The 25,040-nt window shown below is 40.7% G+C and overlaps 3 protein-coding genes across 4 annotated transcripts; 1 reads left to right on the plus strand and 2 right to left on the minus strand.

Moving 5' to 3' along the window:
- Window positions 1–62: 62 nt before the first annotated feature.
- Window positions 63–3,854, minus strand: LOC108807333 (pentatricopeptide repeat-containing protein At2g17140). The gene is made up of 2 exons (XM_018579605.2): window positions 1,309–3,854; window positions 63–1,083 (listed from the first exon to the last, which is right to left on the minus strand). The coding sequence occupies exons 1-2, from the start codon at window positions 3,813–3,815 to the stop codon at window positions 957–959; spliced, it is 2,634 nt and encodes an 877-aa protein (XP_018435107.1). The 5' UTR covers window positions 3,816–3,854; the 3' UTR covers window positions 63–956.
- A 124-nt stretch (window positions 3,855–3,978) lies between these two features.
- On the plus strand, window positions 3,979–5,939 carry LOC108813570 (isocitrate dehydrogenase [NAD] regulatory subunit 2, mitochondrial). 2 transcript variants are annotated; one of them, XM_018586155.2, is made up of 4 exons: window positions 3,979–4,560; window positions 5,049–5,276; window positions 5,351–5,429; window positions 5,515–5,939. In XM_018586155.2, the coding sequence occupies exons 1-4, from the start codon at window positions 4,060–4,062 to the stop codon at window positions 5,787–5,789; spliced, it is 1,083 nt and encodes a 360-aa protein (XP_018441657.1). In that variant the 5' UTR covers window positions 3,979–4,059; the 3' UTR covers window positions 5,790–5,939. The 2 variants fall into 2 exon arrangements, with proteins under 2 accessions (XP_018441657.1, XP_018441656.1); XM_018586154.2 differs by having other exon boundaries at window positions 3,981–4,560; window positions 5,037–5,276.
- Window positions 5,940–7,022: 1,083 nt separating this feature from the next.
- Window positions 7,023–8,928, minus strand: LOC108805925 (putative glycerol-3-phosphate transporter 5). Its single transcript, XM_018577918.2, has 2 exons — window positions 7,769–8,928; window positions 7,023–7,685 (listed from the first exon to the last, which is right to left on the minus strand). The coding sequence occupies exons 1-2, from the start codon at window positions 8,712–8,714 to the stop codon at window positions 7,147–7,149; spliced, it is 1,485 nt and encodes a 494-aa protein (XP_018433420.1). The 5' UTR covers window positions 8,715–8,928; the 3' UTR covers window positions 7,023–7,146.
- Window positions 8,929–25,040: the final 16,112 nt, after the last annotated feature.

The following is a 25,040-nucleotide window of genomic DNA, read 5'->3' on the forward strand; positions in this document are numbered from 1 at the left end:
TGTGACAGGATTATAGAATATGCAGTTCACTATATTGAAAATGATCTAACCACCTTTAAGTGACTTTTTGTTAAAACATAAAAAAAAAAGCATTTTGTATGTGTATGTTTCAACAAACTTAGTCGCTTTGTACCAACCAAACTCCTATTGTTCTAGAAACCAGAAACTGTGCGGACTAAAAGCAAAGGAATAGTAGTGTAGTAGCTTACATATTTTCCCAATTATGTAGGTTGTGTTCCTTTGACCCAAAATTAAAAGTTGGCTTCAAATTCAATATGAAAGTGGGCGGCTCTTTCTCCTCTTTTTCTCCACCAGCTTGGTCTTGCGACTTGCGTTCACCGCCCAGCAATGCAATATTTACTTTTAGTACCCTTGAAAACGTCTTTCTTACATCATATCTGTGTCCAAACCAATCATCTTCCCTGCTTCTACTGGCTTAGCCGTAAAGACAGAAGGAAACAAAATATGAAGGTCAAACTCTGAAATACAGTTTCACCGAACAAACATGAAGGTCTCTCTAAATAGATCGGATTCCTATACATTATTAGTGTTAGATACTTTTACTATAGGGTATATTTAGCTTCATCAGAAATCTCTCGGGCTCTACATGAGCTACTATAATAAGGCCAAAATCGTATACAATGAGCATAGAGAACGTTACTGCTGCAAGTCCATTCCTACTCTACGTTACTTCAACTTGTCTTCCAAAATTCATAGCAGTCTCTATATATCAGAAGGTTGTTACTAGGAGAACTAAACGTACATCAACAGTTTTCTTTCTTGTTTCATAGTCCTTAGTGTTGGTTTTTGTTAGGTTCTTTCAAGTTCAAGTTTGTTCTTTGTACATGTCAACTGAGACTAGCCTTTGCATCCTTGATTAGCTGCATCCGAAATTTATGCTTGACCGTGATAATGAACTTTCCCCACCAGAAAGAGAACAGAAACAAGCAATATCTCTACACATCGTCCTCCCAGTAGTCTAAGTAGTCAACTCTCGGAGGCTGAAAGCTTGATATATCCCCCTGACCCCATCCTTTTTTCACCCTTGTCAGAGATTTTAGTGCAGTTCCACTGCCGTCATCTCTGCAAAATAGAAGCTGTCAGTGAGAACATCCATTATGTATCTGAAAATATATTTTAAAACGATTTCTCAGTGTGGACTCAGTGGAAATCAAAGAGTCTTTTCTCTAAATCATGTACACGAATGCTTACTCCAAATCTTAAACCTTTTATTTCCTAAACCAGAATTTCAAAGGAAAGCAAAGAACTACGAAAACCTGTACCAAAAGCATCTTTAAATAGCCATACCTGTGCAATATATTCTGCCAGTTATTTACACCATATTTATTATGCTTTTTCTGGTGTAAATCCCTCGCATTTGGATCGACTTTGTTTGCTACTTCACCAACTGAAGCCATTTCCATCATCTTCTCAGCAAATTCATTTGCCTCTTTTTTATTTCCCATCTTACCTAATCCATCTATCACAGGCATCAATGCTGCAGGGTCAAACCCGTATCCTTTATCTATCATCCTATGCAAAATTCCACTAGCTACTTCTAGCTCATCTTTCTTACATAAGCTCTCAATAAGATTTCTATAAAGAAAATCCCCCAACTCAAAACCTCTTTCCAAAACAGTTTCAAGCAACTCTGTGGCCTTTAAGAGTTGCCCTGCAGCAAGCAGCTCATTGAACATCAAGCTGTAAAGGACTTCCTTTTGTCCACAGATACTTACAGCAGTCTCGAAAACTTCTTGAGCCATGTCAAAGTCCGGGACCTTACAGAACGCTCCAATTAAATATTTGAAGGAAAAGACATTTGGGTTTACGTTCTTCTGCATCATTTCATCTAAGAGGTTAGTTGCATCTTCAACTTTTCCTCCCTCACATAGATACTTAATTGCGGTATTGTAGGTGCAGATATTAGGAGAAATGCCCTTTTCTTTCATCTCATCCATCAATCCGTGGATTTCAAATATCTGATTTTGTATGCCTAAGCCCAGGATCAGTGAGTTATATGTCTCTAGGCTCTTATGACAACCTTTCTTCTCCATGTCTTTGAGAACGCGAAATGCAGATGATATTTTCCCCTGTTTGCAGAAATGATGGATGAAGATGTTGTATGCCACAGAGTCCGGTTGTAGTTTCTCTGCCATCATCTCAGAAAACAACTTCTTTGCTTCAGCAAACCTTCCGGCTTTGCACAAACCATTAAGTAAAGTTGAGTAAGTGATCAGGTCAGGCAAGCAATTGTTCTCGATCATGCTGTCATCCACCAGTCCAACATATGAATTTCCTAGGTTACCAAGAGCAGCACTTCCATGCACCCGCATTCCCTTAACAATCTCAATAGCTTTATCTAATTCCCCGCTTCCACAGAGTCCATCAACTATAATGTTGCAGGTGACAGTATCTAGTCCATAACCTTTTTCATTCATCTTTTGCAGTAACTCTTCTGCTTCAGACATTCTCCCCATCTTCCAAAGGCTATGGAGCAAAATATTACAAGTATAAGCATTCGGCATGCAACTATTCCTCATCATCTCCTGCAATAGGCTTTTAGCTGCGTCGACTTTCCCAACACTGCAGTAACCATGTAGAAGACAGCCATAAGTTACAGAATCAGGGGAGACACCATTTCTTTTCATTAATCCAACGATAGCATTTGCATCAGACAGCATGCCTAATTTACACAATCCATCCATCAAGATATTATAAGAATATATGCTCGGCCATAATCCCTTATCAATCATCTGCTTAAGGACTGTTTCAGCCTCTATAAACTTCCCATGCCTGACCAATCCCTGCAACCAAATATTGTAACTCTGCAGACTACTAAGATCATCATTTTCTCTAATCGACTCAAAGAGGGTCTTAGCTTCTTCCAGCATCCCTACCTTGCAGAACCCTTTCAACATCAAGTTGTACGTTATCCTATTGGGACGAGGAAGACCCAGATACTCATCCATCTCCATATCCCTGAAAATCCTAGACGCGTCAAGAACTTTTCCTTCTTTACAAAGCGCCGAGATCCTAGCATTAAAAGTCACAATATCAGGAACCAAACCTTCCCCTCGCATCCTCTCCACCAGCTTCTCAGAGTCATCGTTCCTACCTTCTCTACAGAAACTCGAAACTATGGTGTTATACACGACCTTATTAGGCGAAACCCCAAAACTCTCCATCGAATTCAACAACTCTAGTCCTTTATCAGACAAACCAACTCTACAATACCCACGAACCAATATCCCGAAAGTAAACTCATTTGGCTTACAACCTTTCTCAGGCATTTCGTCGAACAACTCACGTGCAGCGTCCACACAACTTGAATCACACAAAGCACGGATCAATAGATTGAACGTAAAAGTCTGTGGAGCAATCCGAGAGAGCACCATATCCTTGTACAACCACGAAACGAAATCCACACGCCTCTCCTTGATGCAACCTTCAAGCAAGACGTTATACAAGTAGATTCCGGGACCCTTCTCAGGGAAGTGAGACCGGACGAATCGGAACTGCGAGAATGCTTTGTCGATGTGATTCGATTTCGCGAAGATTGAGACGACGGAGAGAAAGGATGAGGCTTTCGCGTTTTGGAGAGAGGAGGAGAGGATGAGACTGTGAAGCTCGTCGATCTCTTGTTGCATTTGCGCTCGGACGAGGATACGAGCGATGGTGGGTGCTGCGGATAGAGATGTGGCGTGGCTCTCTTGTGAAGGAGAAGAGGAGATTCTCTTGTAGAGTCTCCATGCTAATCCCGGATTGTTCGTGTTCTTCAACAAGGCCTTCACTAGTGTACCTGATTGTTGTTCCATTTGAAACTGAAATTAAATTCAAATTGGAGGATGAATATCACATAAGCGAATACTAAATTAAATACGGGCCAAAACATAAGGATGTTAAGAGTATGGGGCTAATATGTAAATAGGAGTCAATTTCAGACTGAGTAAAAGTAAACGCTCTTCCTTTTAAAGTCGCACGTCCCCTCCCTTCTCTTCTTCTCTTCTTCTCTCTACTGCAGAAGAATCTGATTCCGATCAAAAACTTGCACAGCACAAGATGTCTCGCCGCCAATCACTTTCCCTACTAAAGAATCTCGGCAGATTCACAACCCAGACCCGATCCGTGACTTACATGCCCAGACCCGGCGACGGGAAGCCACGACCGGTGACGTTGATCCCCGGAGACGGAGTAGGACCTCTGGTGACAAACGCGGTGGAGCAAGTGATGGAGGCGATGCACGCTCCCGTCTACTTCGAGCCCTTCGACGTCCACGGAGACATGAAGAGTTTGCCTGAAGGGTTGCTGGAGTCGATCAAGAAGAACAAGGTTTGTCTGAAAGGAGGGCTCAAGACTCCCGTCGGTGGTGGTGTGAGTTCTTTGAATGTGAACCTGAGGAAGGAGCTTGATCTGTTCGCGTCGTTGGTCAACTGTTTTAACTTGCCTGGTTTGGCGTCTCGTCATGAGAACGTTGATATAGTGGTGATTAGAGAGAACACTGAAGGTGAGTATGCTGGGCTTGAGCATGAAGTTGTTCCTGGTGTTGTTGAGAGCCTCAAGGTGATTTTATTTTTACTCTTTTAGAGTTTCTTCCTTTTTTTGGTGGGTGCTTGCTGTCCATGGACTTTTTTTTATTTTATGACCGAAGTCAACCTACTAGTCCCACGAAGTCCACGACTAGTCCCACGAGACCCACGGCTCTCCACGTATTCTAGCCCGGTTGGCCTCACGGGGTTTCAAAGCCGGTCCGTATTGGGGTCGTAACTTCCTCAAGACCACTAGCCCACCACCATGTGATTCTGTCAATGGACTTGGTTCTTGTGTATATTGTGTGTATGTATTGTTAGCTTGGTTCTTGTGAAACTGTTTGCAGAATGCTAGTCTCTGTCCGTGAAGTTAGTTCTTGTGTCTATTGTGTGTATGCAAACGAATTTCACTTACAAATGATGCACTTTAATTTTATCATTTTTGATGGGGGCGTATGCGTGTGCCACGTGTCTTACTTAAGATGTCTCTGATACTTAATGTTATGCTAGGTGATTACAAAGTTTTGTTCGGAGCGTATTGCAAAGTATGCGTTCGAGTATGCCTACTTGAACAACAGGAAGAAAGTTACGGCAGTGCACAAGGCCAACATCATGAAACTCGCAGATGGTTTGTTCTTGGAATCTTGTCAAGAGGTTGCTAAGAAGTATCCGAGCATTGCCTACAACGAGATCATTGTTGATAACTGCTGTATGCAACTTGTAGCGAGACCAGAGCAATTCGACGTCATGGTATGTGTTTTACAGCACTTGTTGATTTACTTGGGACTTGGCTTATTTTACATGACTACTCTCCACTTTGTTAGGTTACACCCAATCTCTATGGTAATCTAGTTGCAAACACTGCTGCTGGTATTGCTGGAGGCACTGGAGTCATGCCTGGAGGTATAAGCCTTTCTCTGATCTAAAATGCACCATAGAGAGAAATGAATCCTCCTCTTTGCTTATTAGATTTTGAAATTGTGAACAGGAAATGTTGGAGCAGAGTATGCAGTGTTTGAGCAAGGAGCATCAGCGGGGAACGTGGGGAAGGACACGACAGAAGAGCAGAAGAATGCAAACCCTGTGGCGTTGCTGCTCTCGTCAGCCATGATGCTTAGACATCTTCAGTTCCCTTCTTTTGCTGATAGGCTTGAAACCGCGGTGAAGCGTGTCATCGCTGAAGGAAAATGCAGGACTGAAGATCTTGGCGGAAAGAGTACAACCCAAGAGGTTGTCGACGCTGTCATTTCGAAATTGGATTGAATCATTTCATCACTGCTCAAGATAAGTGAGTGGTATGTATGATTCACACACGCAGTCTACGGATGTGTGTGCCTTTTTTTTTTCTTCCACATTCTTTCAAGATAACTCGAAACTGGCACTGAGAGTAATAAAAGAACATGGTTTTGTTGATATATTTTTAATTGGGCTGTTGTGGTCAAATTGCGATTTTGCTCTCCCGAGAAGAAAGGAAAGGATACAAATGCCTCTGTGATCACTTTGTTGTTCCTGTACTTTTTGAATAAATGAAACTTACATTTAACTTCTTTATAAAAGATTTACTGTGCTTCAAGTGGAACAATGTTATTATTTCAAATGGTTTTGTTGCTTATTTTGTTTCGGATTATCATTTTGTTCTTTATACTGAGTTGTTTCAGATTCTCATTGAGTGGAAACGTTTTTGATTGTACTAAGAGTTTTACTAATTGTACCCAACACTCTGACATGTTAAGATCCTGAGATATATTGCAGAAATAGTATTAACCAACCAATGCCGTAAGTAATCCATATCAAAATGTTTTAACTTCTTCATACGATGTTGTTAATAAAAGAGAAGATAAAACCAAATATATATATTCGTCAAACTAAAGAACTTGTAACCATGTTCTATATTACATAAAATGCCATTAGAGTTGGAATGGCAAAGAAGAATTTAGTTTGTTTTGGTAGGAAGATTATTACTTATTGCATAAAAACAGAGGAGGAATGGAAAATGAAAAAAAAAAAAAGATTTGGAGTTTGTTTTGGTAGCAAGAAAAATTACTTCTATAAGGTGATTTATAGTTTCATAAAAGAAGATGGAACTGTCTTGGAGCTTTTATGAGTTTTGAGTAGTGACTGGTGTGATATGAGAAGTAGTTCTTAATGTTGCTTGGCAAGTGGAGGGACCCTAAATTCCAGAAGAAATGTTTTGCTATACTGCAGAGAGTAGTAGAAGATAGAACTGGTGACTGCTATGGTTGACTCAGAATAAATAAGAAACAATTGTGTGCCTGAGAGAGGAACAAGATGCTGCTTTTACAAGATCTTATGATTAGAATATCGTCTAAATTTGTGGCATCTTTCTCTTCTGATGATGATGATAAGGCAAGTGAGCCGCAGAGACATGAGCGTAAGATTGAGACATATAAAGTAATTTTAACCTCTTGTAATAAACTTTACTATTTTCTGGTTTTTGTAACCAACTTTTGTCAAAAGTTTAAGTATATTTGAAGATGGTAAAAAACAAAACATTGTCTTTTTCTTTTTTCATTTCTTCTGTATGGTTTGGTTTGAATCTATATACCTGATAATACAATGGTATACAAAATCCTCTTGGGATCAAAATCATCAGAGAGCCTTAAGGACCACTAGACGCTATCAATTCACCAGAACTACTCATCTCTTTAATCTCAGCTTTTGCAAGCCGAACCAAGAACAAACCCGCAAAGAAAATCGAAACAATAAGCATGAAAAACACACTATTCCACCCTCTGCTCGATATATAACCAGCAAGCAACGGTCCCAGAGCCGCCCCAACGGAGCCAGTACCGTCTATAATAGCTGTTACCGTCGCCAACGCCCTGCCGTTCCCTTTAATGGAGTCTTGTGTTCCAAGATCAGCTGCAACGGCTGTGGTTATGAGTGCGTAAGGACCGTTTACTAATAACCCGGATATAAACATCAAACCGATGTTGATGAACATGGACACACTCCCATAGACTCTGTACATAATCAAGACAGGTATGGATAGCGACAAGAACACGACTGATGTGAGTGCACGTGCTTTGATCATGTCGGAGATAAAACCTGCTGATATCCCACCAAAGACTCCTCCAATATCAAACACTGTCGAGAGAATCCCAGCGGTTTTGTGGGAGATATAAACACCCGCAACAGCTGTTTCATTGGAGGTTAAACTAATAACATGAGTCGTCATGATGCAAGGTTCAGTTAATAGTATGAAAGTAAAGAAGCTTTACCTTGGTGCCTTAAGTAGTATGGTAACCAATAGAGGAACGTGTAAGCGACGAGTTTGGAGAAGAACAAGCAGAAAGCGAAAGGAGCAACACCAGGTAACTTCCACGCATCAAGAAACCCAATAGCTGACAAAGAATCATCATCATCATCTAGATCTATAGTTTCAAGAAGCCCAACATCATCATCTTCCTTGTCCTCCTCTACAGTGTCAGCAGCTAAACTCATCTCAATCTCTTTCCCAGGCTCTTCAAACCCCAAATCACGAGGACTGACAACAAGACACATAAACACAACCAATCCAGACACAATCACCAACCCACCAGGCAAAGCAAAAGACCATCCCCACCCGGAATCAAGCACCGAGGAAGCAACAACCGAGCCGACAATGTTCCCAACAGAAGTATGAGAGTTCCAAACACCCATGATCAACCCACGCTTCTCTTTCCCGCACCAGTTGCCAACCACAGAGACAACACAAGGCCACCCAATAGATTGAAACAACCCACAAACAATCTGAACAGTCATGTAAAACCCGAGGAGGTGCACGTTCATCCAATACCCTAACCCGAAAGCAACGGTGAGGATCCCACTTCCCATCATCCCAAACACGAGAAACAGCCTCAGATCGATCCTGTCTCCTAAGTGACCAGCGAAATACATACCGAGAGCGTAGGAAGAAAGGAAGGCTAGATCGAGCTCGCCGAGTCTCTTTGTTCCTTCGGTTCCGTTGAACGGAGCCCATCCGTTGTTTGATTCTTGTTCAAGGGAAGGTCCGAGGACGCTCTTGACGATGCTTGGAGGTTTGCGAGAGGCGTGGAACGAAGCGTAGGCTACGAAGGTGATGATGAGGACGAGGATTTGGTGGAATGTGAAGGTTTTGTTTAAGCTTGGGATGAGAGAAAACGCCGGAGGTAAGCCGCCGCCGCCGCCGACGATCTTTGATTGCATCTTGAATCAATGGTGGAGCATTTCTTGATTTTGGAATTAAAAGAAAAAGAGTTGATCTTTGAGATTGTTTTAGTTTTACTTTTCTCTGGGGTAGGTAATGGGTTGCTACCAGATTTCTTCAAGGCGAAGGAATCTGAGATCTTAGGACGCTCAAAGTCGTTTCTTTTCGGCGGTCTGAACCTTTTTTTTTTATTTCTTTCTTCTTTGTTATGTTTTGTTTGCTGTTATAGTTTAGGGGTTAATTTTTCTTTTTGTTTATTACAAAAAAATTAAAGTTCTGTTGCTATTCGATTTATGATTGCTTTTAATATTTTTAACATAAATTCATGACATTTCTTTTTCTTCGTAAAAACGATTTATAATTTTTTCGGAGAAAAATACTAATTATTGATTTCCGATTAATTTTGCTCAATCAACATAACTAGGTTAAATCCAGTTATATTATATACCGAAGAAAACAAAAATCCAAAAACAGAATTATATTAATGCAATAAATTTTAGTAAAAAAAATAGTGCGGCACCACAACGGTGACATTGTTTGTAATCCATGCTATCATAACGGTGACATGCTCCTGAAGCAGTACGACACAAACCCGAATGCATCTTTGATTCTTTCCCGCATTCTTTCCAGCAACACCATGCGGTACAGAACCAAACACCTTGACTTTCTCTATCAATCTAGCTTCTTGCTCTGCAACCTTTTCCACCAGTTCGGCCACAATAGTATAGCTGCAGATCTTACAACGGGTTCAGAGATCGGCCCTGAGTCCACGCATGTTGCAGATCGAAGATCGCTCCGCCTCTGCCTCATGTCCAGCATACTTCTTGAGGCTATTGAATTCCGCTTCATATTCCCTCACGGTCATTGACCCTTGTTCCAGTCTAAGGAAATCTCATTCCAGTTTATCAGGCTTCCTCCGAAAAGTACTTCTCACAGAATTCTGCCTTGAAGTTTGTCCAGATGCACTGATTAACACCAATGCGAACAACCACACCCTGCAACCAGATGTGCGCATCACCATCCAAGTAATGAACGGAAATTTCCTTCTGGTAAGCGAGATGACAATGGAACCAAAGGAAGTTCCGCTCAATCCTGTTGTTAGAGGAGGTTCTAGAGTAGAACCGACATTGGGTTAACCGGAGTATATTCGGTATTGTCGATAACTATAAGTTAGTTAGAGATAAGCCTATGGTTGTTGTATAGATAAGGCTAAAGAGATATTCTAGAGATCCTGTTCTCTAAGTATATATGTGTTGTACGTAATCTCTGTGAATGATAAGTATTCTTCAAGTATCTCTGTTGTCTTTCATGGTATCAGAGCCACAAGAAAATTGAGTCGATTTTTGTTGTGAGTTTGACAAAGAGAATAAGAAGATATGAGTAAAGAGATCGTGAGTTCGTCAACTGAAGGGAGGACGTCTCCCTATTACCTTGCGCCTTCGGACAACCCCGGAACCTCCATCTCTCCGGTTGTCTTCTCCGGTGAGAATTATGCAGAGTGGTCGGCGGAGCTTGAGAATGCCTTGCGTGCCAAGCGAAAGATAGGCTTTATCGATGGGAGTCTTAAGCTTCCAAGTGAGACGGAGAAGCCGGTTGAAGCTGAGATGTGGAGGACGGTGAACTCTATGATCGTCGGCTGGATCAGGGCATCCATCTCTCCGGTTATCCGATCAACGGTTCCTTTCACGCCTGACGCCTACAAGATGTGGATAGAGTTGAGGAAACGTTTTTCCGTCGGGAGTGCTGTGCGGGTACATCAACTCAAAGCTGAGTTGGCTTCATGTCGTCAGGATGGATCGAGTGTTATGGATTACTTTGGGAAGTTGTCACAAAAGTGGGAAGAGCTGTTGAATTGTAAGCCGATCCCGACTTGTACATGTGCAGCATCGGAAGTCTATGCGAAGGAATATGAGGAGGAGAAAGTTCATCAATTCCTTATGGGGTTAGATGAGGCGAGGTTCAGTAATGTTTGTACTAACATTATTGGAATGGAGGTACTTCCAGACCTTAACTCAGTCTACCAGAGAGTGATCCGAGAGGAGAAGAGACTTGGTGCGTCGCGCCTTGAAACAAAGGAGGCTCCGGTTGGTTTTGTAGCTAAAGGAGATGAGTCTCTGATGGCAGCTGTTGCAAGAGGAAGAAGCTCAGTGATCTGTGATAACTGTAAAAGGCAAGGACATGAGAAGAAGGAGTGCTGGCAAATCATCGGTTTCCCGGAGTGGTTTACAGAGAGGAATCAAGGTAGTGGAAGAGGTGGTAGAGGTGGCAGAGGACGAGGGAGATCAGGCCCACCACGGGCCAACGCAGTGCAGACTCCGAGTGCCACGCCGTCTGGACCTCAAGGAACGACAGTTCCTCCGCTGAGTGCAGAGCAGTGGGCGTCTCTTACTGCATTCATTGAGCGACAGAAGCCATCTCCGATTCCTGACAAGTTAAACGGTACGGTACAAACAGGTGAAGTAATCATTGACACAGGTGCTTCGCATCACATGACTGGGGATCTTCTGTTACTTTCCGATGTTCGGAGTATTATACCCAGTCCAGTAAGTTTTGCCGACGGCAGTCATGTGATGGCTACCAAGAGCGGTAGTCTGCGGTTGTCAATGAACTTGACATTGGTTGATGTTCTTTATGTTCCGAACCTGAATTGTACTCTGTTATCTGTCGCTAAGCTGCTTCGACAGACAGGATGTTTGGCTGTGTTTTCTGATACACTGTGTGTTTTGCAGGACCGTTTTACGAGGACTCTGATTGGAGCCGGTGAAGTCAAAAATGGTGTTTATGTTTATCGGGATGTCACAGTGAGAAGAGGTCACAGAGTCAAGGCGTCGGAAGATCAGGTTGTGTGGCATCGTCGTCTGGGGCATCCTGCTTATGGTGTTTTGAGTTTTTTACCTTTTGTTGCTGGTTTTAAAGATGTTTCAAATAAGTTTGGAGGATGTGATATTTGTTTCCAGTCCAAACAAACAAGAGAAGTGTTTTCAGAAAGTCTTAATAAAAGTTCTTCTTCATTTGAGTTAATACATGTAGACCTTTGGGGTCCTTATCGCAAGCCGTCGTCTTGTGGAGCAGTGTATTTCTTGACCATAGTAGACGACTTTTCCAGGGCTGTTTGGGTTTATCTGTTACTGGAGAAAGGTGAAGTCAAAACAGTTCTTCCGAAATTTATAGCTCTTGCGGCTCGTCAGTTCGGAAAGACAGTCAGGACCGTGAGGAGTGATAACGGGACTGAGTTTATGTGTTTATCGAAGTATTTTGCAGAAGCAGGTATTGTGCATCAGACATCTTGCGTGGGGACGCCTCAGCAAAATGGTCGTGTGGAGAGGAAGCATCGGCATATTTTAAATGTGGCAAGATCGATTTTGTTTCAGGCTGATCTCCCGGTGCGGTTTTGGGGAGAGAGTGTATTAACGGCTGCTTATCTTATCAACAGGACGCCAACGAAGCTGCTAAAAGGGAAGACGCCGTATGAATGCTTGTTTGGGAAGCCTCCATCGTATGGTGATATCAAGACGTTTGGGTGTTTGTGCTTTGCTCATAAGGCAAGAAGGGATAAAGACAAGTTCGGTGTACGGAGTGTGAAGTGTGTCTTTGTGGGCTATCCATTTGCTAAGAAGGGTTGGAAACTTTATGATTTGGAGAAGAAGGAATTCTTTGTGTCAAGAGATGTTGTTTTTGAGGAAGAGAAGTTTCCTTTTGCGGAGAAGAAGTTAAAAGATGCACCTATTGTTCTTCCACCTAGCGTTGCGCATTGTGATGAAGAAGAAGTCCGGGAGACTGTGATTATGACAGAAAGGGGGAGAAGTGAGCAACTTGTATCAGGTGATGTCTCAGAAACAGAGACAAGCGAGGTGAGTGTGGAGAAACAGAGAGAGACAGAGGAGCAGTTAAAACAGAGCGAGACAGAGGAACAGTTGGGTCGTGGTCATCGTAAGGCTACTCCGTCGGTGAGATTGCACGACTATGTTACGTATAATGCTCAGGCGCCTCCTGAGTCTCCTGATAAACATAACACTATTACCGGTCTCACGTCAGAGGCCTCTGCAAATCGGTCAGGTAAGACACATAGTTTGTATCCTATAACAGATTATGTTTGTGATGCTTTCTTCTCAGATCATCATCAAGCTTTCTTGGCTGCGGTTAGTGCTGGTGTGATTCCTCGTAATTATAAAGAAGCTTTTGCAGATGAGAGATGGAACAAGGCAGTGAAAGGAGAAGTAACTGCTCTTGAGTTGAATCGCACATGGGATGTAGTTGATCTACCAAGTGGGAAGAAAGCTATAGGAAGCAAATGGGTGTTCACTATAAAGTACAATGCTGATGGTTCGATAGAAAGATACAAGGCTAGGCTCGTCTGTTGTGGTAATCACCAAGTAGAAGGAGAAGATTATGAAGAAACTTTTGCTCCGGTAGCAAAGATGGATACGGTGCGGACACTACTAGAGGTAGCTGCAGCTAAGAACTGGGAGGTGCACCAGATGGATGTGCATAATGCTTTTCTCCAAGGAGACTTAGAGGAGGAAGTTTACATGAGACTACCACCGGGATTTCAATCAGACGATCCTAATAAAGTCTGCAGGTTGAGGAAGTCTTTGTACGGATTGAAGCAGGCGCCAAGATGTTGGTTTGAGAAGCTGTCGGATGCACTTAAGAAGCTTGGCTTTGAGCAATCATATGAAGACTACTCGTTGTTTTTTTTCGTTAAGGGGGAGAAGAGTATACGGGTTCTATGTTATGTAGATGACTTGATCATTGCAGGAAATGATCTTGAGTTGATAGAGAGGTTTAAGAAGCGTTTGAGTGAGACATTTCACATGAAAGATCTTGGGAAGGCTAAGTATTTTCTGGGTATAGAGATAGCAAGAGGACCACTGGGTATGTATCTCTCTCAAAGGAAGTATGCATTAGATATAATCAACGAGGCGGGATTGCTCGGGTGTAAGCCTGCGACAACTCCGATGGAAGTAAATCATCATCTTCTGCGCGATAAGAGCCCATTGTTGACGAATCCAGCAAAGTTTCGGAGAGTGATTGGGCGTTTGGTGTACTTGACAGTGACGAGACCTGACTTGAGTTACTCTGTTCATGTTCTTTCTCAGGTTATGCACGAGCCAAGAGAAGCTCACTGGGATGCAGCTATGAGAGTTATAAGATATCTCAAGGGTTCTCCGGGTCAAGGGATAATGTTGAAAGCAGATAGTGATTTGCGTATACGAGCATATTGTGATTCTGACTGGGCTTCATGCCCACGCACACGGAGGTCACTTTCCGCTTACATGGTATTGTTAGGAGATTCACCGATCGCGTGGAAGACGAAGAAACAGGACACTGTGTCCCATTCTTCCGCTGAAGCAGAGTATAGGGCAATAGCAGATGCCTTGAAGGAGCTCACGTGGTTAAAGAGATTGTTGGCTGATCTTGGTGTTCGACATGAGGATCCTATGGACTTGTTTTGTGATAGTAAGTCCGCAATCTATATCGCAGCAAACCCAGTGTTTCACGAGCGTACGAAACATGTGGAGAAGAATTGTCACAGTGTTAGAGATGCGGTGAAAGCCAAGCTTATAGCTACGCGGCATGTACGGACGACTGAGCAGTTAGCAGATATATTAACCAAGGCGTTGGGAAGCTCGTCTTTCGGTTACTTGTTATCCAAGTTTGGAGTGTGCGATCTCCACGCTCCAACTTGAGGGGGAGTGTTAGAGGAGGTTCTAGAGTAGAACCGACATTGGGTTAACCGGAGTATATTCGGTATTGTCGATAACTATAAGTTAGTTAGAGATAAGCCTATGGTTGTTGTATAGATAAGGCTAAAGAGATATTCTAGAGATCCTGTTCTCTAAGTATATATGTGTTGTACGTAATCTCTGTGAATGATAAGTATTCTTCAAGTATCTCTGTTGTCTTTCACCTGTCAATCCATTGATCAGTTTCAACGGGTTTGCAGCCACCGAAAAAGAATTTTGTTCCCAGCTTCTGCATGTGTTCCATAATCTTGAGGTAAGACAAATTCTTGAAACTGGTGCATTCTCCGCATCTTGCACCACTTCCTCCACAACAGGTGGAACCACTGGTGGCACTGTGACTCCAGGGAGTCTGTCCAAGACTTGAGCCAAATAAACAAACATAGAAAAACTTATTTTACAAGATATTTTAAATATAAAGGTCCTAAAGCAAACTAAATGATTACATCTTATAAATCTATAACCCGATTCACCGATAAAAGCTACTAGATTTTGATCCGTGCTTCGAAAGCGCGGGTATTATTTTTCACTTTTATAAATATATTATTTGTTTGTAATTATTGAATTTATTTTTTTAATAAAATTTTCTTTATAATAAATTCGACCCATAGAGTGTCTCTGATAAACTATGTATTTCTCTAGTTTTGTTTTATTCGCTCTTCAATCAACATATTTATTTGGCTTGTTGTTAAAATAAATGATTATAGACTTTGATCTCTGCACCTCCGCGGATGTATATTTTAAAAAATATGATGATATTTGTTTTTCATGTAATTATTAGGGTTTGCAAAATGAATCCGAAGAACAGAACTGAAACCAATCCGTAAATATAGTACCAAACCTGAACATAAATTGATTAAATATTCGAATTACTCAAAATTTTGTTAGTTAGAGAACCGAATCGGGTCCAAACCGAAGTATTCATGTACCTGAATTTATCTAAAAATAGATTTATATACTTATATATTAATTATTTTAATATTTAACGTATATAAAATATCAAGAATGATACTTTTAAATTAGTTTAAAATACTTGAAAATATATATAGATAGTCAAAAACAAATATTTGAAATAGTTAAAGTATACTCAAATCACCAAAAATACTTAAAATAATTATTGATTTCGTATCCAAAATTTTAAATCAAACCAATTGATATGTTAAGCTTTTTTTTTTTTTTTTTTTTTTGAAAAGGCTTTCATTATATTTAAAATGCATGAGAAACAAAATACATAACCCGTGGGCTAGTTAACAGGCAAGGCCCAGTAGAAAATGTGAAACCCAGTGAATAAACCCAACAGTAATTGTAACCCATAACAAAGAAACCCAAAAGTAATTGAAACCCAAGTGAAATAGAGAAAAGGAAAGGACGCGAGAAGCAGTCGATGAAACCAAAGCCAGGAAGATCAAGCGATACGATCACGAGCACCAAACCAGGCTTGAAGCAGAGATGAGGATAGCGTAGGATTTCTTTCTCGATAGCTACTGATCTTGTCTTTAACTTGCGGTCAATCAATGTCATCAGCAGCGCAGCAGGGCGAGAGCAGTTACGGTGAAGTCGAGAGTTCCGCTCTGCCCATATCCAGTAGATGACTGCTTGCCAAGCAAGAAGCAGTAGACGTTTCCTGATTTTGTCCCCACCAAGGACTTGCATCTGCAGCAAGCCATCATTCCAGTTCCTTTGCGGCAGTAGTCTAAATCGGGATGCCATTGAAGTCCAAATTTCCCAAGAGTAGATACATTCAAAGTAGATATGGTTTCTGCTCTCATCACAATCTCCACATAGCATGCATTTCGGATCAGTCTGAAGACCCCAAGAAAGTAACCTGTCTCGCGTTGGGCAGCGGTTTAAGGTCAGAGCCAAACAAAGAACGAGTGTTTTGGCACTCCCCCAGTGATCCAGACTGCCTTAGTCCACGGTAAAGTGTCGGAGTCTCCCTTAAGTTTCTTGTAGACCATACCAGTTGAGTATTTGGTTGATGATTTTCCATCAATGACCCATTCATAAGTATCTTCTTCGTCTGTGAAATTGATACTCATCAGGAACGCCAGTACAAGAACTTGATTTTCAGAGCGAGCTTGCGGGAGAAACCATTGGCCATCCGTACACAAACTGGCAAGAGTTGCATCCTTCCGGATACCAAGACGTGTATTCCTCCCCTGCAGCATGAAATCAGTGACACGTCCATGCGGAAACCAGTTATCAGTCCAGAATCTACAGCTCCTTCCATCCCCAATCTTTTGCTTGATCCAGGTGAACATTGTATCCCTCATCTTGAGAATCTTGTTAGTCAGCCACGAGAACTTAGAGCTCGGTTTGACAGTCCAAAAATTGCTTAGGTTATCGGCTAGGACAGTAGATTTAAACCATGCCACCCAAACTGAACCTGCCTGAAAAAACAGAAGCCAAATAAGTCTCAAAATGCATGCTTTGTTCCAAACAAATAGATCTTTTATTCCCAGTCCACCATGCTTCTTTTCCTTCACAACAACATCCCATGCCACTCTAGCAGAATGGTGACTCTCTATGTCTCCTTTCCATAAGAAAACTCCACATAGAGAGTTTATTCTTTTGATGACAGCCTTAGGCAGAATAAATGTAGAGCACCAAAAAGTGTTTATCCCCGCTATCACAGTTTTGATCAACAGCAGTCTGCCTGCAAAAGAGAGCGCTTTCGCACTCCAGGAAGACAGTCTTGTTTTTATTTGCTGGATCATGCCTTCACAGTTCGAGAGCGAAGGCTTTGATGAGTTGAGAGGGACTCCAAGATATCGCACAGGAAGAGTGGCAAGAGGCATACCCGTCGACGCTTGGATAGTATCAATTTCAGCCTGCGATAATCCTGAAGCAAAAAAAGATGATTTCTGCATACTCACCGCCAGACCTGAGCGTGTTTCAAACTCCTTTAGTATTTGCAAGACAGCTTGAAGCGAAGAGAGAGAGCCATCTATGAAAATCAGTAGATCATCTGCGAAGCTAAGGTGGGTGAGTTTGGCCTTGTTGCATTGGTGGTGGTAGTTAATCTTGAAATCTGTAGCCGCCTTGTTTAGTAGATGGGAGAGAGTGTTCATGGCTATCACAAAGAGATAGGGAGACAAGGGGTCACCTTGCCTGAGTCCTCTCCTACCCTTGAAGTAGCCATGCACAGTACCATTATAGCCTAGAGTGAAGTTGGGGGTACAAACACAAGATTTCAACTAGCGAATTAACCGGGGAGGAAGGTTAATGCCCTGCAGACAGTTAAACAAGAAATCCCAAGACAAAGTGTCGAAAGCTTTCGCAATGTCCACTTTTATAGTGATGCGCCTGGGCCCCTGAGCTTTATGATACCCATTCACAAGCTCTCCCGCCAAGACTGTGTTTTCAAGAAGTAGTCTATTCTGAACAAAAGCAGTCTGAGATGGTAGGATAAGCTTAGGAAGGATAGGCTTTAATTTTTTCACCAAGAGTCTCGATATCACCTTGTAGATAGTGTTTAGGCATGCAATAGGGCGAAAGTCAGAGATGAGAGAGGCACCTATTCTTTTCGGGACCAGAGACAGGATCGTTGCGTTAACAGAGGAGGGGAGGAAGGATGTGAGGAAGAAACCCCTGATAGCAGTAACAACTTCCGTTCCAACTACGCTCCAGGCTGCCTTGTAGAAACCCGATGTCAACCCGTCCGGCCCAGGTGCCTTGTTCGGATTTAAGCGAAACAGCAGGCGAGTGATTTCTTCTTCCGATGGGATAGAGCACATAGGTTGATGAAGTTCAAGTGGGACAGTGTAACCAGTTAAAGCGCAGAACCAGACAGGGGGAGATGGCAAGAGCGGAAACTGCAGGTTGTCAGGCCCCAGAATGTTCTTGAAGTGATTCAATGCAATTAAACTCATGGCAAGCGGGTCCGTGATCAGCACTCCATTTTGAAGTTGAAAACACCTGATTGAGTTGAAGCTTATCCGCGTCTGGAATACCCTGAAGAAATATGCCGTGTTGAGATCACCCTCTCCCAACCAGTTAACTCGTGATTTTTGTTTGAAATAGCTTTCCTCTATGAGTCTCAGGAAAGTCCACTTCTCACACATCTCTTTCTCTTTCTCAAAGTTTGCAGTAGTGGGTGATTCAAGAGCTAGTACCTGCGCAGCCAGAAACAAACGATTAGCCTCACAAACTCTCATTTGTATTTGTGAAAAGTTCTCTCGATTTAGTTGGATCAAGTCCTTTTTTATGCATTTTTGCTTCCAATAGAGATCTTTTAGGCATAGCACCGCGCTTCCGGCTTGGTTCCAGGCTTCCGACACGACAAGGAAAAAAGCAGGGTGTTTAGTGAGATAGTTGAAGAATTTGAAGGGCTTGGTTCCGGTGATAGGTAGGGGATGGGCAAGGTCCAAGAGACAAGGGCTGTGATCTGAAAAGAGAGGGGGAAGGAAGGTAGCTGAGCTGTTAGGGAACAAGTTTAGGGCGTGGTTGTTTAGAAGAAGGCGATCAAGTTTCTTTGCAAAGGGAGACTGCGGAGTTTTATTTAACCAGGTGAAGAGTGGCCCATGATACCTCAGGTCAGAGACTTCGAGTTGAATGAGACAGTCTTGAAGTTCAATCATAGCGGCATCTAGAGAGCATACATGGGAGAGAGAATGCTCAGAGTGATGCACAATTTGATTGAAATCACCTCCAATATACCAAGGCAGATTGTAGAGTGACAGACTTTGCTGAAGATCAATCAGCTCAACCCATAGGTCAACACGTTCCTCCCTCAAATTAGATGCATAGATTGCAGTGTAGTAGAAAGGACAGGCGTTTGGGAGCACAACTTCACAAGTCATTGACTGCTTTGATTTATGGAGAACTCGCACAGTTGCCGGGTTCTTCCAAATTATGATGATCCGTCCATCCTCATCCTCAGAGTGATTAGAAACGAATTTCCAGTTGGAGCAGAGAATGGCCATCAGTCGTTGAAGGTTTGGTTCTTTGATGTGGGTTTCAAGTAGTGCACCAAAAACGGGTTTTTTACTACTAAGCCATTGACAAAAAGGTCTATGTTTAACCGGGTCGTTAATGCCACGGACATTCCAAAAAAATAGTTTACTACACATCAGGAAGAAAAAGGAGACTCCCCTAAAGAGAGGGAGCCATCAGAAGCCAAAAGAGAGAAAGAGTTTGAGGTAGAGAGATTAATGTTGGCTGAAGAAAAAGTGCCAACATCAACAGAAGAAGAAGGGAGAGGAACATCAACAGAGGAAGAATGGACAGGAACATCAACAGGTAGAGATTTTGGTGGGGAGTACAAAAGGAGAGGGTGAGAACGGGATCGCTTAAGGGATGGTTTTGGATGAGGAGCAGGAAGGGCGACTATGAAGGGGAAGGGGGGAGGGACAAAAGGCGGGGAGTTCTCAAGAGAGTCAATAAGGGGGAGGAGGGGGTGAGGAGGGGAGGAGGGTGGAAGGGGGGAATAGGAGGATCAGAAGGAGGGTCAACAGACATGGGATCAAAGGCGGGTGAAGGAGATGATGCAACAGGAGGTTCTGGGACAACAGGAGGTTCGGGGGTGACAGTAGGAGGAGGATCAGAGATGATAGTAGGTGGAGGGTCAGAGGAAGAGACAGAAGGTTTTGAATTTAAGTTATCTTTCTTGGCAGTTTGGGGATGGAGGGTTTTAGAGGAAGAGGCCTTTGGAGCAGGAGTTTGAGGAGGTAACTGCAGACAGTTTTTGGAGATGTGACCAAGCTCCTTGCAATGCGCACAGGTAGGAGGAAGCCAAGGATAAGTAACCATAACTTCGACTACTTCACCACTCTGCCTTGTGAATTCCACCACATCAGGAACAGGTTTCGTGAGGTCGACAGCCACTTTTACGTGAGAGATAGTGAGGCTAACAAGATTCTTTGTAAAGTCGTCAGTCTCCTTAGGTTCCCCCACAAGACCTGCAACTAAACTCAAACCCTCATTGTGGCGAAGATCCAAAGGCACACCAATCAGATGAGCCCATATCTGGATACAGTCTAGAGGAGGCGTTGCCGAAGAGTGGGCAGACGTCCATTGAGCTGTATGGAACATAGAGTCGCCAATGTACCATATACCTTTCTCCAAAATTTTTTTCTTCAAGTAGTCACTAGGGATACGGACAAGGAAAGATCGGGTGCGAGGATTGTTGTGGATCTCCACTCGATTGCCTTTACCCCACATATGATTCAAAACATTTTGAATCTGTTTGATAGGCGGGGGTCTGCCATTGAAGTAACAAGCAATGAAATCCTTGTGTAGTTCTGCACCCTTTTCAAAAACTGCATCAGGGATTAGAACCGTTGGTCTTCCTGAATCAGATATATTAATAGGAGCCAGTCTTTTTAGAGTTTTATCTTCTGACTTTCTGATTCTTTCCACCAATTTTTGAGCAGGGGGAATAGTAGGTTGACGTTGCAGGAGAGGCGGCATAGGACCATCCTGAACAGAGACAGGGATGTTTGAGCCTTCCTGAGCAGGAGCAAGGGCAGCAGGTTCAGCATCAGTTACAACAGGACTAGGAAAAGGATTAGTAGAGGCGGCAGGATCAGCTAAGGGTTCTTGGGGAGGAGGAGGGGGGACGGGGGGGAGAGGTCTGGAAGAGGTAAGAGAGCTTGAAGCTTTGTTAGTTCGGGTTGGGGAAGTATTTTTTGGTGATAAAATTCGGTACTGTTCATGAACAGTAGAAGTAGATCTAGGGTTTCTGGGATTGGGATTTGAAACACCAGAGAAAGAAGGAGAGGACTGTTGCAAAGCAGAGCCAGTTTGAGTGTTTGAAGCTTTAGAAGCAGGGCACAGATGAGATTGGCCCAGTTTAGATTGTTTCTGAGATTTGGGGGAGAGGTGGAAAGTGGGGGAAAGAGGGCAAGGGGGAAGGATGAGGCAGGATTAGGAGGGTCTGGGGGGTCAGGGGGGTCAGGGATGGGCTTGATTCCAGTCGGAGGAGGCACCGGGAGCAAGGCGGAAGCGCGAGCTGCAGAGAGCCAGGGATTCTCCATCAGAGCGTTTTTTTTTGTTACCAAAATATCGGTGCAGCTATTTTTTGATATGTTAAGCTTAGGTATTGTGACATATGTTATTTTAAATTATATGTAATATATTACTTTATTTATAGATTTTAAAAAAATTTAAATATATAGTGATTTAAAACTTTTAAAATAATTTAAATAGGTTATCCAAACCCAAACAAAACCCGCAAAGATCCGAATCAAACTCAAACAAAAATTTAGAAACATCCTAATAGGACTGAAATCTTTGACCTCGAAAACTCGAAACGCAAACCGATCAGAACCAAACCCGTATGGATGTCTGAAAACCCATCCTTAGTCATTATTATATATCGTATAATTTTATCATATAATTAATCGTATTTTATATGTACCATCATATAAGTAATCATATAATTAATAGTATTTAATACGTATCATCATATAAATAATTACATATATTATATTTAAAAACTTAATATGAAATATAAAAACCATAGTTTGAGTTGGTATTTCAAATTGGGCTTTGTATTGTATTTTTCTTAAATATATTGACAACATTCTTTTATAATGGACTTAATAACTTAAGCCCATTAATTTTTCTGTTTAATACTAATATCTTTGTTTCCAAACAAATTTTTTTTAAAAAAAAGACTACAGTCCATGTTTCCAAACACACTAAATTTTTTAAAAACTTTTATCCAAGTATCCAAACACACCAAAATTGTACTTCAGCTTTAATAAGATAGATGGACTTCATATAATACATAAAACTAAAATGATCTAATATGAGTTTTGTTAAATAAATATATTTAGAGAAGAACATTTATAATAAAGAATATAAAAATAATATGTCTAAGGATATACATAAATAAGTTATATCAATTTAGATAAACTTTATATAGAATAAAAACGACAGATTAGAGTATGAACGACAATTTAAAAACAATAGAAAGAAAGGTCAATACATATTTATCAGTATGTTAATATAATATATAGAGATGCTAAATAAATTTACCAAATAAAAAGATAAATGAAATGTATAATTATTATATGTAACTTTTCTACAATATAAATTCAATAGTGTATTGATAATTTTTATCATATATTTTATCTAGATTAATCATACATCATGATAGATAATTTTACTTTTTGGTTAATATGTATGATTAAAAAATATTACGCGAGTAAAAACATTTTCTTGTCAAACAAACAAAATTATATTACACATATTTTTTTTACTTCTTCACGTGTGTTTGTGTGTATACTTACACTTTATCTAAATTTTACGAGTAAAAAGTTTTCTTGTCAAACAAAATTATTATGGGTAAAAACTTCAAACGCGGATAAAAATATTAAACATCATAGGTTAATCATTTTTATAATTACAAACTTAGTTGCTCAAAAAAAAATTACAAACTTAAAAGTGCCAGATTCAAGAATGACCCTTTCAAAATTGGTTTTTGCAGCTTCCAATTTAACATTAGTTTAGCTTTCCAATTTAACATTAGTTTAGTTTTCAACATTCAATTATAATGATGATCTTCGCTATTGAAAAAGCGCTCAAGTACAAAGATGATGATTCTATTCGTTTGTACATCTGAAAGATGCATCCAAATATTTTATCCATATGTCTTATCGAGATGTTCTATCAGGGTGTTGTTCATTTATGGATTTCGTCTATGCATTTAGATGAATCATATGAATGCAACTGTGATTGTTTTTTTTTCTTTTATTTAAACTTGAATCTGCATCGAGATGAAATTGTTATTAGAATGATTAAAATAGATTTGTTTTTACATTTTTACCAGAAAATTACATTTTTAAAGTTTGGGGAGAAAATGTGATATTTTTTTTACGGAAAGTGCATTTTTAATGATGATATTCACTATTGACAAAGCGCTCAAACACAAAGATAATGGCTTTGTTCGTTTGCAGATTTGAAAGATGCATCCAGATAATCTAACTAGATGTTTTATCCAGATGCTACATATGGGTGTTGTTCGTTTATGTATTTTGTCTATGGATCTAGATTTATCATCTGAAAACAACTATGTTCATTTGTTTTTCTTTTATTTGAACTTGCTTCTGCATGTTACTAAAATGACTAAAATAGATTTGTTTTCACAATTTTGGCAGAAAATTACATTTGTACAGTTTTGGCAGAAAATATGTATTTGTGGTTTCGACAAAAATGTATTTTTGGCGGAAAGTGCATTTTTATGATTTTGACGGAAAAATGAATTTTTACGGTTTTGGCCAAAGAATTCCTTTTTGCGGTTTTGACGGAAAAATGCCTTTTACGGTTTTGGCCAAAAGTGTGTTTTGTGGTTTTGACGAAAAGTGCATTCTAACGTTTTTGACGAAAAATGCGTTTTTACGTTTTTGAATGTGTTTTGCTATTTTGACGGAAAGTGCGTTTGAAGGTTTTGGGCGAAAAGTGAGTTTTTGCATTTTTGGCGGGAAAGTAAGTTTTGCAGTTTTGACGGAAAAAGCGTTCTGCAATTTTGGCAGAAAAAATCATTTTTAATATTTTGGCCAAAAGGTGAGTTTTTATGGTTTGGCGGGATAATGCGTTTTTAAAAGTTGTGACGGAAAAATGTGTTTTCCCGTTTTGGCAGAAAAATGTGCTTTTACAGTTTGGCGGGAAATGCATTTTTTCCGTTTCGGCGGGAATATGTTTTTTTTCGTTTTGGTGAGAAAATGTGTTTTTGCGTTATAGTGGAAAATACTTCTTATCATTTTGGCAGGAAAATAATTTTTGCGGTTTTGCTGAAAAATACGTTTTTGCGGTTTTGGCGGGAAAATGTAATTTTACCCATTTTGGCGGTAATATTTATTTTTACAATTTTGTGGGAAAATGTGCTTTACGGTTTTGGCGAAAAATGTATTTTTATCGTTTTGACGAAAAAAATATTTTTGCTAATTTTGACGGAAAATTTTGTTTTTAGCGGTTTGGCGGAAAAATATGTTTTTTTACCGTTTTGGTGGAAATTTTTTTTAATGTTTTGACGGAAAAATGTGTGTTTTTGATTCTGACAGAATAATATATTTACAGAATTTTTATTTGAAAAGAATAATTTCATTTGTAAAAGTCCATTTATCACTTTATAGACTGAACTAGATACATCTTTACAGAGATGCACTATAAAAACTCACATTTATTTGGATGAGAATTTAAATTGAATTTTCAAAAATGTAATTGGATGATCCATCTAAATGTTTCATTATAATGGAATTAAAGGAACATTATATTCAACAAGATGGATCATTTAGGTGAGCAAACGACCAGCACCAATGTTGTTTGTTACGGCGATGGTAGAGAAACTTTCACCATAGAAACTTTTGTTTTAGAGGATAGTAACTAAACTCAGTTCATAGACCCACTTAAGAAGTACATCCTAGAATTATAAATCAGCCGCGCTAGAGGATTCATATTACGTTCCCCTTTCAAGCTATCATATTTTTTAAACAACCTGACAATTTACTTATGGGTTTACAGAACAGATTTTGTGCTGTTTTTGGTTTTCAAAATTCATGTATCAATAAATGCCAGCGTATATGACGCGGGCGAGACACCCTGGTCCCTGGTACATACATAAACACAAAGACATGC

Source organism: Raphanus sativus, chromosome 6 (genome assembly GCF_000801105.2).
Source record: "Raphanus sativus cultivar WK10039 chromosome 6, ASM80110v3, whole genome shotgun sequence".
NCBI classification, from domain to species: Eukaryota; Viridiplantae; Streptophyta; class Magnoliopsida; order Brassicales; family Brassicaceae; genus Raphanus; species Raphanus sativus.